Consider the following 13262-nt stretch of genomic DNA (forward strand, 5'->3'; position numbering starts at 1 on the left):
ATGAAACTGGAGCATCAGGATCCTAAAAATATTTGTTATGCCCGGATGCCTTCTTCTTCTTCTTGTTTCAGAACAGCATTGCCAACAGTGGACAGTGTAGATTCCTCAGAAACTTTGTAGTGCTCATATAGTGATGGAAGAAAAGTGAAAGAAATGGGTTTAGAGCTCCTGACACACTAGAAAAAAAACAGCAGAGATTTTTTACTTACTACATTTCTAAACTGGTTCATCTGTCATCACACATTTATGTGGATATTATAGTTTATACTGTATGAGACAAAACAAAAAAAAAAAATAAAAAAAATGAACAGGTAGTGTATATCGAGGGTTTGGAGCCAGAGGGGCGTAAGTGGCATTTGACAAATTTTACAGGAGAGACAAAACAAGATTTTGACCACACTTCAATCAACTGTATTTATTAATCTTGAACCACAACATTGCAACCACAAACTTTCTTATATGAATGAGTATTTAAGGAATAAACTGATAGCATATTAACACAATGAACATGTTCTAAAACATTTTAAAATCCAAAAAATATGGCAAAAACGTCAAATACGCCTTTTTGGCACCAAACATTTCAAGTCTTCTATGGGTATATTGGGCGTATCTGCTGAACAATGCAGACAATAATTGGTAAAAAGGGGAATCAATTGAATAATTAACACTTGAATAAGTAATTAATTTTCTTTTAACTTTAACATTCTTTTTTTCTAATTTCAATTTTTTATTCTGGACATCTGCTGAACGGTACAGACAGCAATAAAAGTCAATGAACTTGCTAAACCCACTTCTGATTGGCAAATCATGAGTTATACAGTACAATACTATACTATATACTTTTTACTCATTTCACTTTTCTTTTCATTGACCTCATCCAAAGAATAATGTCACGTCTTATTTGCTTTTCTGTTCACTAGTCTGTTTAGTTCCACTCACTGTCAGAGCATTGTAGAACTGTGCGTACGGTTCCCCCCAAAAGTATTGGAACAGGCAAATTCCCTTGTTGTTCACTGAAGACATTTGGGTTTAAGATCAAAATATGAGTGTGAGAGAAAAGTTCAGTATGTCGGCTTTTATCACCATTTGTATTACACCACAGCAGTTTTAGGTGAGCAAAAGTAATGGGACATGTGACTGACAGGTGTTTCTCGTCAGGTTGACTGTTCAAACATTAAATAACTCTGCAAAGTCTATTTTTTGGCCTGGGTTGAAACCTGGAACAGGCTGACAAAAAGCTGACATTCTGAACTCGTCTCATACTCTTCTTTTGATCTTGAACCCAAATTGTCTTCAGTGAAAACCAAAAGCAAGGGCCTTGCTTTGCTTTTGCCTTTTGCAAAGGCCTTGCCTTGCTGTTCCAATACCTTTAGAGGGGACTGTATGTGTGAGGAATACTCCCATTGCAAGATCAGACCAAAACAACGGGATTAATGTTAGCCATGTTAGTCTAGGCTAACAAGGGAAGGCTTTCAAGGCATGATTATGTCTTATCATGATCACACTTGTGATGAAATACATTCAAAACCAACTCTGACTTAACTTCTTCAATATAGGATTCACTAGTATGTTTTATAATATTAATCAAAATCTTTTCTGCCTCAGACAGTTCCATGTCTGCAATTGTGTCAGCTATTTTGAATGCAGTTTAAGGGCACCAACTACACTTACGCCCTTCTGGCTCTGAATTAACATGTGGTCCTACATCCTACACCCTACATTTTTCAGAGTCAGAAGGGCGTAACTAAGGACTTACGCCCTTCCAATACCTTTAGAGGGGACTGTATGTGTGAGGAATACTCCCATTGCAAGATCAGACCAAAACAATGGGATTAATGTTAGCCATGTTAGTCTAGGCTAACAAGGGAAGGCTTTCAAGGCATGATTATGTCTTATCATGATCACACTTGTGATGAAATACATTCAAAACCAACTCTGACCAAACATTACTGACACTTTTGTGTTAGGTCTATATTGTTTTGTTGGTTTATTCAATGCAATTTAATCTCAGATAGGTCTTTTTGGCACCATTGGATAGAGCTCATCAAGACCTTTATTTTGATGTATGGAACTCATATTCGTCCAAAATGCCACTTACGCCCTTCTGGCTCCAAACCCTCGATATGTATATGTTTTGTTCAGTAAACACATGTGTCCTATTGTTTCTTAATGTGGTCATGGCAGTAGAAATTACCTCAACTGAGGGAGACAGGGAATCTTTGAAAACATCTGGGGGGAGTGATCAGACCTAAAGATGGCAATGTTGATTCTGTATGTAAAATGACAAAGCAACAAAGAAAAAGATCCAAAATCCTCATTGACACAAATAGTCTTTGGATATTTCTCTTGACCTTATACAGTTTTTAGTTTGGCCTCATTGATGCACAGACAGCTTTTTAAATACAAACAGCAGGCACCTCTCACAATCATTCTTTTTTTTTTTTTTTTTTTTTTGAGGATTTATCAAGGACAGCAAACGGAAAGGGCTCAGCCAGGTTTCTCTACTTTAGAACTCTGGGCTCACTGCCAGCATAATGACTACCAATGCAGCTGTCAGAGGATTTTCTCTTTTTCCATGTCAAAGCATTATTTGTCTTGAGAAGAAATTCTTGACACGAGAGCCGAGTGATAAATCTATCAACCAAATGTGAGGGAAAGTATATAGAATCAGCCTTTATTGACTGTGAGCCAGCGTGCATAAATCAGGTTCCTTTTCCGGCCTTAACGTTTGGAACGTGGCAGTAGGAGCTTGTAGCGTGTAATACTATGCTGCAGTTTAGCCAAATCTGAAACTTCTGAACTGACGTGATTGTGCTTTGAATTCAATGTAACATCTCCAGCCATTTACATCTGCTTTTATATTTTGCTTTCTATCAGCTAAATTATGATTCAGTTACAAACAGCAGCATGTCCACACCAGTCTGGCTTCATTTGTAAATGCATCCTTTTCCATCCACCCAGATTGGATACTCATATAGAAGTGTAGGGCTTTTTGCTTCAATGCGTGACAAACGAGAGTTGTAGCCAGTCACTCCGGGCACTGCAGCTTCATTAAGTGCTCGCTATGCTTGGGTCACTGCGGCTCCCTCTCACATGGATGAATAACAAATGAAAAGCAATTCAAGGCAGTTTGAGAGACAATGTGTGGAAAAGCTTCCAGGAAGTTTTGCTTGCGAGTTGACGTTGTGGCGGAGGCTCAGAATATTGAACACAATTAAATTATTTTGAATTTCCAGGGAAGTTAATTGGATTTATTGTTAAAATTGCTCACAATTATAAGCCTGTTAGAGGGCCAGCCTTTGAACATTAGGGATCCTCTCTCTCCAGAGACTATTAGGAGACATTAGGGCAGGACTAAAAACACAGTTTAAATGTACACAGGTGTGAATGAAATCACAGCTGGGAGAGTGCTTTCTGATAAGAGCCACTGGGTATGGAACTGAGCAATTATAATATGACTGCAAGCCGGACTTAAAAGAAAAATATAAAAGTTGTGCTAAAAATGCACACAGGGACTCCTCAGTGCAGTTTTCTTTCTTCGTTTCTGCATTCAAATCCTTTATAAAACATCACTCTGAACATTTAACATTTAGATGGTTTCAGTATACTTATAAAAGCTGAGTGGGAGTGTAGAAAGTGAAAAGACAGGGAAAAAAAACTATCCTCCCACTCAGTGTCTTTTTGAGGCTTCGTACTGTGATGGAGAATCAGAATGGAGGGAGAAGGAGAGACAGAGACGCTTAGCAGGTGAGTAGTTTAAAGTAATCAGAGAATTCAGCTCTCTCTGTGTCTGCTGGCTCCAACAGGTGCTGTACAACATGTTGGGTTTAATTAAGTCTTGTGTGCAAATGAAACAGTTGGACCAGGAAGAGGCAGACTGTGGAGCAAAGGCAGCAGCATGAAGAAAGAGGGAGGTTTGCCAGAGCCTTGACCTTATTTTACATGTTGAAGTTAATGGAAAGGAACAAGCACTGTCATCACAGTTTCTCCCCACTCTGTGGTCGCCTCGTACAAACACACTCAAATGTACAAATGTGTGCTCACACGCTCCCTCTTTGCCCATGCAAATGTCACTCTAAGACGTCTTCCTTTTTTCAGCTGTTCTGAAACTGAAGGTCTCCATCATTTCTGAGTCTTAATGCTCTAAACCAGATGTCACTGTGACCCACTGTGTATCTTGTCCTGCACGTTGTAGGTGGTGACCTTGGGAAAAAACAGCAGAGGATACCACTACATCCTCGCCAACCTGGTGAGAGCTTGCAACATTAAATTACTCGACACAGTGCGGCAAAAAAAAAAAAAACAGAACACCAGTGCTCTGTGTGATGCAATGCAGAGCAAAGAATCGCAACACTCTTAGTGGATGTATCCACTTGTCAGACTTAGTTCTCTTGATATGTAGTTTGATAGACTTACCACCGAGTGTAACATTAAGACCAAAGTAAGGAGTAAGCTCATGACAGACACGCTATAGAAGTTTTTAAATATTTTTTTTCTTTGCTGCTAATGGCTGCTTGCTCGCTCCACTAAGCAAGTTGTGCTCTTTGCTTTCAGGGTTTTTCCAACATGAGTCTGGACAGGGTGTTTTCTGGTGGAGCCAACATCACAGGCTTCCAGATCATCAGCCCAGACAGCCCCATCGTCCAGCAGTTCCTCCAGCGCTGGGAGCGGCTGGATGAAAGAGAATTTCCAGAAGCCAAAAACACGCCACTGAAGGTTAGTGAGACATAGCTGCTGCTGATGCACTCCCATTTTATCAAACATCTTCAAAGACCGCCTGCCCTCGCTGCTCGCCCTCCAAGTTTTAAGGTGGTAACCAGAGAAAACATGCCAGGCTGAATCAATGAGACGTCCTTGAATAATATGTAACCTGGTTACCAATAGGGACGGCTTTCAGAATTGTGCAATTTTTATGCCAATCATAATGTGAGGCATTCTCCATCAGCAGCACTGGTCTCTGTGTTTACCGAGATAATGACCTTGGTGTCATGACAGTGCACTGTTGTGTTGGGACTGCATGATGTCACTGGTGTTTCACTGGAATTTCTTGTGGCCTGCATCTCAGTACACATCAGCACTGACCCATGATGCCATCCTCGTGATTGCGGAGGCCTTCCGCTACCTTCGGCGTCAGCGAGTGGATGTTTCTCGTCGGGGGAGTGCAGGCGACTGCCTTGCCAACCCGGCTGTGCCCTGGAGCCAAGGCATCGACATAGAGAGAGCCCTCAAAATGGTAGGAATGAGGAACTTTGCTGTCTTCCTCTCATACTATTTTTCCTCTTCTTTTTTCTGTTTGAAAAGATCACTACTAAACCCCACTTGTGGCAAGAAATATTAGAAATACCGTATTTTTTTTGTACTTCAAATGTTGCCAAAATTAGGGATTAAGCTAAACCTGGATTTCATCCCCTCTATCGGGACTATATAATTCTGTAAATACCACCATTCTTCAAACACTGCAATTTAGTGATTCATAAACTGCGTCTAGTACAGTCAATCTGGCCCAGTCATCTCTTTGTTTTTCTCTTATTCTTGCACAGTTCTGTGACCTTTTTAGACTAGATCCGACCTCACAGACTCTGATATACTTGAAAATAATAATATGTGTCTGTGAAAACATACAGAAACGTCTCAGAAACTAAAAAGAGGCAAGGGAGCCCTTGAGTGCCGTATGCCGCGACTATTTACTGCATGTTTTTATGTGTAGTACTTTCTGTACGTCGGGAACGAGTGTTATTATCCTTTTCTCTGTGTCTGCCAGGTCCAAGTACAAGGTATGACAGGAAACATCCAGTTTGACACATTTGGTCGACGAGCTAATTACACTATTGATGTGTATGAGATGAAGTCCGGAGGCCCCAGGAAGGTAAGTGAAAGCAAAGGTTTAGAAGCATCTGCTGTAATTTTGTTTCTCTGTAATTAGACACTCAAGGCAGGATTAACATACAGTATGATATACAGTGGATATCATAAGCACATGCAAGTATAGCAGCAGTTATGTATTGAGGATTTTTCTCTTGGCACGTTGGCAGAACACGAATTTGAGTCGATTATCATTTGGACAGAAGGTCCAGTCTTGCAGATCCAACCCAAATCGTGCAAGCTTCAGTTCTCTCTGAGATTTTACACTGGCACATGTCCACAAAAATCATCTGAGTCCCGCAGACGGAGGCAGGACCAGTCTACGACATGTTTAGATGAGGAAACTGACCAAATAAATTCAGCATTTCACATAGAATCAGTTAATAATTTAGCTTTTCTACAGGAAGCTCTCATTGGACGTTACTAGTTGGTGTTAAAACAGATGATTAACCAGCAAGAGATGATGTCAAACAAAATCTTTGGCCAACAACAAGCAAAGTGAATCATGTGTACTGGGCTTGTTTTGTATATATTGTATGTATATATAGCAAGCTTTACGACCTTTGTCCTTTGTGTTGATTTCACTTAATATTTGAATTCTTACACACAAGAGAGAGTTACTCAGAGAGTCTGAGATCTGACATGTGAGAAATGCAACACACATTGACATTCAGTTATAGTGTGTCAGCGTGGACACATGTCTCTTCTCTCGTGCCTTGGCTAACCAAAAGAACTCACAAAGAACTGTCAACTGGAAGGAAGTGCATTCGCCCGGACGAGCAAATTAGCTAGTTAACTTGTCAGCTGTAGCGCTTGTCAGTGTTTGTTAGTTTAGATGCTGAATTATTAGAACAGTTTCTTCAATGCCACTGACAGAATACTGCCCATGCCTATCCTAGCTTGCAAGCTAGAGTTTCATGAGGAAACACATGCTTCGAGCAGTATAACTTGGAGACTGAAAAAAATACATCTGACAAATCTTTATGATCAAAAACTACAAGCAGTGCATTTCAAACAGCTGATTAAGAAGGAGTTCAAACAGCAATATGAATTAACATTTGGAATTCCTGCTGATTTTTAATACAGTGATATATGGTATATCTCCAGATACTTTTATGTGCTCTGAGTTTTCTCTTAGTTGTTATAAGGATTTGTTTAATTGGGCAAACAGTACTGTCTTAACACACACATACAATGTCAGCACTGGAGCTGGGTTACAGTAGCTCCATGACTCCAAGTCCCTAGAAAAGCTGGCACCAAAAAGGAGTGGCCCCATAATGTCCAAATAGCTCAGCTCACAAGGCAACATACATCACAGCGGCCCCCCCACGCCAGTCTCAGTGTGAGACTATCTGCTGTGACAACAGAGTGAGTATTGTGCATTACAGCTACCAGAAATGAGAGACTTCTCCTTGGCTGAATAAATGAGTGTGGCAGAAATAAACATAATGCTGCTACTGGAATCATCTCAGCTTTACCAGACACAGGCCATTTTTTGCATTAGATCATTCTGTTTGTGTAGTATTAATAGACTGGTTACAAAAAATGACTGCACTGGCTGGACAATTCATATTTAGACTATTAGGTTTGTCTTGCTGGTATTAATTTTCTCCAGCCATCCAGTGCTCTATCTGTGTTGCCTTCTTGTTATGTAAGAGAACATTTGCTGAGCCAGGAATAGATTACTCCTACTCTGCTGAAGTGTAGCTCAGGTGAAGTGAGAAGCCCTACTACAAACTTTTTTTATTAAATCATATCTATCAGGCAAATCCAATTTCTGTCTCTGGCTGTACAAATAGAGCCACCCAGCTCAAACACAGCCAGAGGCTCTACTGTAAAAATGTCTTTCTTCTTCTTGTAATAACTGTGAACATCTGTGTTGTTTTCAGATCGGCTACTGGAATGAGTACGAAAAATTTGTATATATTATGGATCAGCAGGTCACCAACGAGTCCTCTTCTGTGGAAAACCGAACAATTGTGGTCACTACTATTATGGTACACTCTCAAGCAGGTTTTAAGTGTTTCACCCTAAGATTTCTGCCACTCAAGGTCAAGGTGTCCATTGTTGCAATCTGTCCTGGGAGGGTAGAATTATTTTGTTTTGAGTTGCTTTCCATCCACTCACTACATGTTGAAACAGTCGATTCACAAAGAGTGTTTCAACTGTATCCGTGTGGGTGCCAAAGCATTTTGGTTTTATTATATTACAGTGGGCTGTTGTAGTAGTGACGTCACAATAACGGCTTTGGTAATAATTACTGTAGACATAAACACCATCGTATTCATATTCAGTGCATACGTAAGTAAAAATGTTTCCCTCTCATTAAGTAATCTGTCAGTGACTCTTGGAGACAGATAGTGAAGATGTGAAATGATGTGCGCACACACAAGGAGGGCATAAACATCCAGTGGCTGAAACCTTTGGGTGTTTATCCACTTTCTAAATTTACATCTTAAAGTCTGAATAATGATGGGACATTCGTCTGAAGCCAATGCTCCAAGTTTACCAGGTTCAGGGTCAGACACAGCGCTAGTTAGACTAGTTACAATGTCAGGTCAGTAATCATCAGCCATTTTTAAATGTAAGATAAGGTGCGCCTTATCTCACATTTAAAACCATGGCTCCTCGTTCCTTCTGACTTTGCCTATTATGTCTGCATCTTAGGCAAATTCAGAATGTAATAGTCATATACATTCTCATCTCAATGTCTGGAAACCCATTAATGCCATAAGTAGATTGGAAATAGATTGCAGAGTGAGAGAAGAGTAGCGTCATTGCATTGTTGTCTACCTGCCAGCCATGCTTTTGATTTGAAAAAAGACACTTCAGAGTCATCTCATGAACTTCATCTTGCTTTTATTACTTCCATAACTTTAAAGAAAATATCATGTTTAATGAAAGGCCACAATGTTATTACTGGGCGTGATTCTTTCATTTTGTCTTTTATAACATTGCACGTCACTCCAGAGTGGAAGAGAAGTACTAGTTTAAATGTCAAAAAGTGACACTGTTGAATACTGTTGAAGTATTCACATCCAGGAAACAAAAACAACAATTTTCGTAGATGCGGAAGCACAAAATTGTCAAGAAATTACATTTAATGTGTTATTAAGTCAAATAAACCTCTGAAAAAACATGTACATGCCGTATGACAAAGTAAAACACCGTTGCTGAATATCTCCAAGGTGACGTTGGTTCTTTCATCTTTAATGGCAAACATGTTTTACATTTTGGAGGACTTTAATGACATGTTATTGGAATCAAAGGCAAAGGGGTGATGTGCCTTAGTCCATCTGAATAATCGAGGCAACAAGCAGATTATTTTTGTTGTCGCAATGAAACGAAAGCAAATTGAATCTGTGTGAAATGTTATTCCGTCACGCTGCTGCACTGATGTGAGCTTTATACGTGTTAGATGATTGAATGAAACTCTGTGTTTTTGATGTCTTTAATCTCTCTGCTGTCACTGATGATTACTTCATGAACTGGAAAAGTGCTCCATTCTGCTTGTCTTGTCCGCTGCGCCACGCTTATGCAAAGCACATGCAACCTCCTGCCTATTGCCCATTTCCTCAGATTTAGATTTTGGACAAGATTAGCATGAAGGATCCCCAACATCCTGCTCTGTTTCCTTTATGTGTCAGATGCTTTGCTTCCCCTGTTGGCGCAGTCGTTCAGATGTTCTGTTGAGCCCCCCGTGACGTGCCTGTGGATGTGTTTAACCTGTTTGTCTTTTTGTGCTCCCCACATCTGTTTGTTTGTCATCGCTGCATGTGAGCATGCCAGTACCAATCACGGCCCATGAGGTCTGGCCTCTGTGGATGTGCACTTTCTTTACTATGAACTCAAAATTATGTCTAATTAACAGGAAGCTCCGTATGTGATGTACAAGAAAAACTATGTGCAGCTGGATGGGAATGACAGATATGAAGGCTACTGTGTCGATTTAGCTTCTGAAATTGCAAAACATGTGGGGATAAAATACAAGCTGTCAGTAGTGCCGGATGGGAAATATGGAGCCAGAGATCCAGAGACCAAGACGTGGAACGGGATGGTGGGTGAACTGGTTTATGGGGTAAGTGTCAGTCTGTCTGTGTAGCTGTTAAGGGGAGCGGGTTATTTAACCATGGAGGGAGACTCCTTAAAACCCACTCAGTTCATGTTTGGCCAGACCAGATTTTCTAAAATTCACTCTCCCCTTACTCCTTGTCGTACAATGTTAATGCCATCTTTTTTCAAGTGGTTTTCCACTGACCCCCGAACCCTAACCCTAGTGCTGTTGGCTCTGTGGAGTTGTGTTTGGTTACAACGAAATGACCCTGATTGGTTGTATACCGAGTTATTTTGTCACCATTTCGGTTGAAACACACCCCATAATGAAGTCTAAACAAAGTGTTATGCCTTATGGCTAGTATGACTCTCCATACTACAGTAACAATAAAAACAAAAATTAGATTCGCATTTTCTTGGTTGGAGTGGACTGTGAGTGAGTTTTGGAAAGCCCTTCTTCGCTGTAAGAGGAGCTTGACTGGTTGGCTGAAAATGACTGGTTTTATCATATGTCACACGGATCACTTACACTTGAACTGGCTTTAACAAGATGATTTGCATCTTTTATGAGACCTCAGCCACTGAATGAATAATGTTAAAAATCTCACATGGCAGGCTTGAATGTAAGAGCATGCAAATCGTTCTTGGTCAGACACCTGTCGTTTCTTCAGCCATGACTCCACCAGTATTAATAGCCTAGATAGGCAGATGACCTGCTTTGTGCATCAAACACCGAATATGTATTGCTTTTAATTAGCTGTCTCGGTGTACTGTACATAGACTCATGTTTTTGGCAGAGACCCCTCCATATTTTATCTGAGATATGAATCTTGCATGTTATATATTTCATCATTTCTGCATTCAGTCACTGCAGATATTTGTCACTGCACTCTCTCACACTAATTGATAAGCCCATAAGGCACTGCAGAGGATCTTTTAGAGGTGAATCCACCAGGCTAATTCACATTTCATGAACTGCTTACATAAGCTCCTCCACCTCTGTCTTTCAACCCTCCGCTTGATTCATGGAGGAGATTTGGATAGAGACAAAGACATTAACCAACACAAATGCTGAGTGACTCATTTTCAAATGGCAGATTCCCTCTCACTGGCTTCATCTCAGGTCTGCTATTCAGTAAATGCTAAGCAGCTGCATTTCACCATGTCCAATCTGTTTACCCCATAAAAGCACCGTAAAGCAGAGTTGGTTTGGTTTTATCCATATTTCTTCTATTAAATCAAAATTTAATGCTTTGGTTGGTTATTTTCAGTTTCTTCTGTAAGACTAACGCCCCTTGTGCCTGTTCCCATTTTCACAGAGAGCTGATATAGCCGTGGCTCCACTAACTATAACGTTGGTACGTGAAGAAGTGATAGACTTCTCGAAACCCTTCATGAGCTTGGGAATCTCCATTATGATTAAGAAGCCTCAAAAGTCCAAGCCTGGGGTGTTTTCCTTCCTGGACCCACTGGCCTATGAGATTTGGATGTGTATAGTTTTTGCCTATATCGGCGTGAGTGTGGTGCTCTTCCTGGTGAGCCGTTTCAGCCCTTACGAGTGGCATCTCGACGAGAACGATGAGGCCAAAGACCCTCAGAGCCCCCCTGACCCTCCAAACGACTTTGGGATTTTTAATAGCCTGTGGTTCTCCCTGGGTGCCTTCATGCAGCAAGGATGCGATATCTCACCAAGGTTGGTTGTTGTATTTATTCTCCACCACCTGTCAGATGTCCTTGTCATCTCTCTCTGCATTTTATAGTCCCGTTCTTGCATTTCCATCCTGCAATGGTGCATATAGGTTATTTTGAGCTTAGCCATTACCACTGTCCACCTAACCTTCTCCACTTCATTGCACTTTGCTCCCATCTCTCTCTCTCTCTCTCTCTCTGAGCAAGACATTTTCATCTACTGTACATCCATTTGTTTTGAAGGTGCATGCTGGCAGTGATGCTTTGCATCTACAAAATAACTTATATCCACCATGCTGAGGGCTGTAAAATGCACAGGGGTCATTACATTCCATTCAAAGTAGCAGCTTGACTTCCTCATGACTCTTGGAGGGCTACCGTGTTTTTGCTGCATGTCCCATTTTACGGTCATCAACTTGGCGCATATAATGTATTTTGTGTGGTAAAACCCATCAGCATCATGTATTTTTCCCAATACGGTGGCTATCCAGTCATCCCCTCTTTTCATCTGTCCATTCATCCGTCTCGTTACTCATCACTATTCTTCTGGAATTATTGTTGTTTCATCTAATATTGTTTGACTTTGGAAGATTACAGAGAGGCTGGTTGAAGATCAAAGACAAATAAATTCAAGGAGATGGTTGTCTGTCATTAAACAGAGTGATTAATTATAAAGATATGAGTTTGCATTTATTTATAGGACATCTAACTCTCAGATTTTGTTCTTTATTTAGGGAAAAGACAAGTACATAGAGTAATGCATACATACAGTATACTATACACATTCATTTACAATAAAAAATTCCACTTTTACTCCATTAAATATAAGTGTATTTGTGCCTCTAATTTCCTCAACTGCTTGTCTAGCATACGTTTGCTCAGTTGTGTTAAATTAGTTGAAATGAGTGTGGTGCGTGTAAATATTTCCACTGTCCTTAACTGCTCAGGGGGATGCCCCATGGTAAGTTGTCATAAAGACAGATGTTATGCTGCATCTGTAGTTTCAGTGCTACGTAACTACAGTTAGTGCTATGGATATACAGAGGAAGCAGCTTCAGGAAAACTGAAATGGGCAAGTTTTGTCTGCTGTAAATCTGTGGGAAAAAAAGGCTTTTTAATTAGGCAGCAAACGAGAGATCTTATTTTGTCTCCAAAGTCGGCAGTGGTTTTGAATGGAAACTGCTGATTTGATCATTTTTGCTAAACTGTTCTATATTGCTCTGACACAGACCAGCAGTTTTCAAGCCATTCTGTTCACAAGAAGAGGAAATACGGCCTGTTTTCCATACTGTAATCACTTGCTCTGCAGACTTTAGTGCTTCCTTGGTGGCTTCAACTTTGCCTCTGGCTCAGCCGTGTTTAGACCAATTTATCTGTGTATGGAAATCGACCTTAATGTGGTGCTATTTTAATGATTCATTTACAGATAAGACTAACAGAATCCACTTAGAAAAAAAGCTTCCTCTTTGAAACTGCAGTTATGAGTGACAAATTAAATACCTTCAACTTGGATGCAGTATTAGGACATAAATACACAAATGCTCTGTGAAGACAATATATTAGGGGAATCCAGAGAACTATATCTGCAATGCAAGGATTAGAGGAAATTTGAATTAATCTGAAAGCAGCAAACTCAGCATGTGTGTGGTCATAGAAGT

At 40.3% G+C, this 13262-nt stretch overlaps 1 protein-coding gene across 5 annotated transcripts in view; it reads left to right on the plus strand.

Annotated features, from left to right (window-relative positions):
- gria3a (glutamate receptor, ionotropic, AMPA 3a) overlaps window positions 1–13262 on the plus strand; it is a 69666-nt gene that overhangs the window by 36942 nt on the left and 19462 nt on the right. For all 5 annotated transcript variants that reach the window (XR_007114268.1, XM_047606318.1, XM_047606319.1 and 2 more), the window contains exons 5-11: window positions 4196–4249; window positions 4555–4716; window positions 5066–5233; window positions 5762–5866; window positions 7752–7859; window positions 9734–9940; window positions 11235–11608. Coding sequence is in view for 4 of the 5 variants with exons in the window: in XM_047606318.1 (XP_047462274.1) it covers window positions 4196–4249; window positions 4555–4716; window positions 5066–5233; window positions 5762–5866; window positions 7752–7859; window positions 9734–9940; window positions 11235–11608 (1178 nt within the window). In the remaining variant the exon portion in view is untranslated. The remainder of the gene's footprint in view (window positions 1–4195; window positions 4250–4554; window positions 4717–5065; window positions 5234–5761; window positions 5867–7751; window positions 7860–9733; window positions 9941–11234; window positions 11609–13262) is intronic.

The sequence above is a fragment of the Mugil cephalus genome, chromosome 15 (assembly GCF_022458985.1).
Source record: "Mugil cephalus isolate CIBA_MC_2020 chromosome 15, CIBA_Mcephalus_1.1, whole genome shotgun sequence".
Lineage (NCBI taxonomy): Eukaryota > Metazoa > Chordata > Actinopteri > Mugiliformes > Mugilidae > Mugil > Mugil cephalus.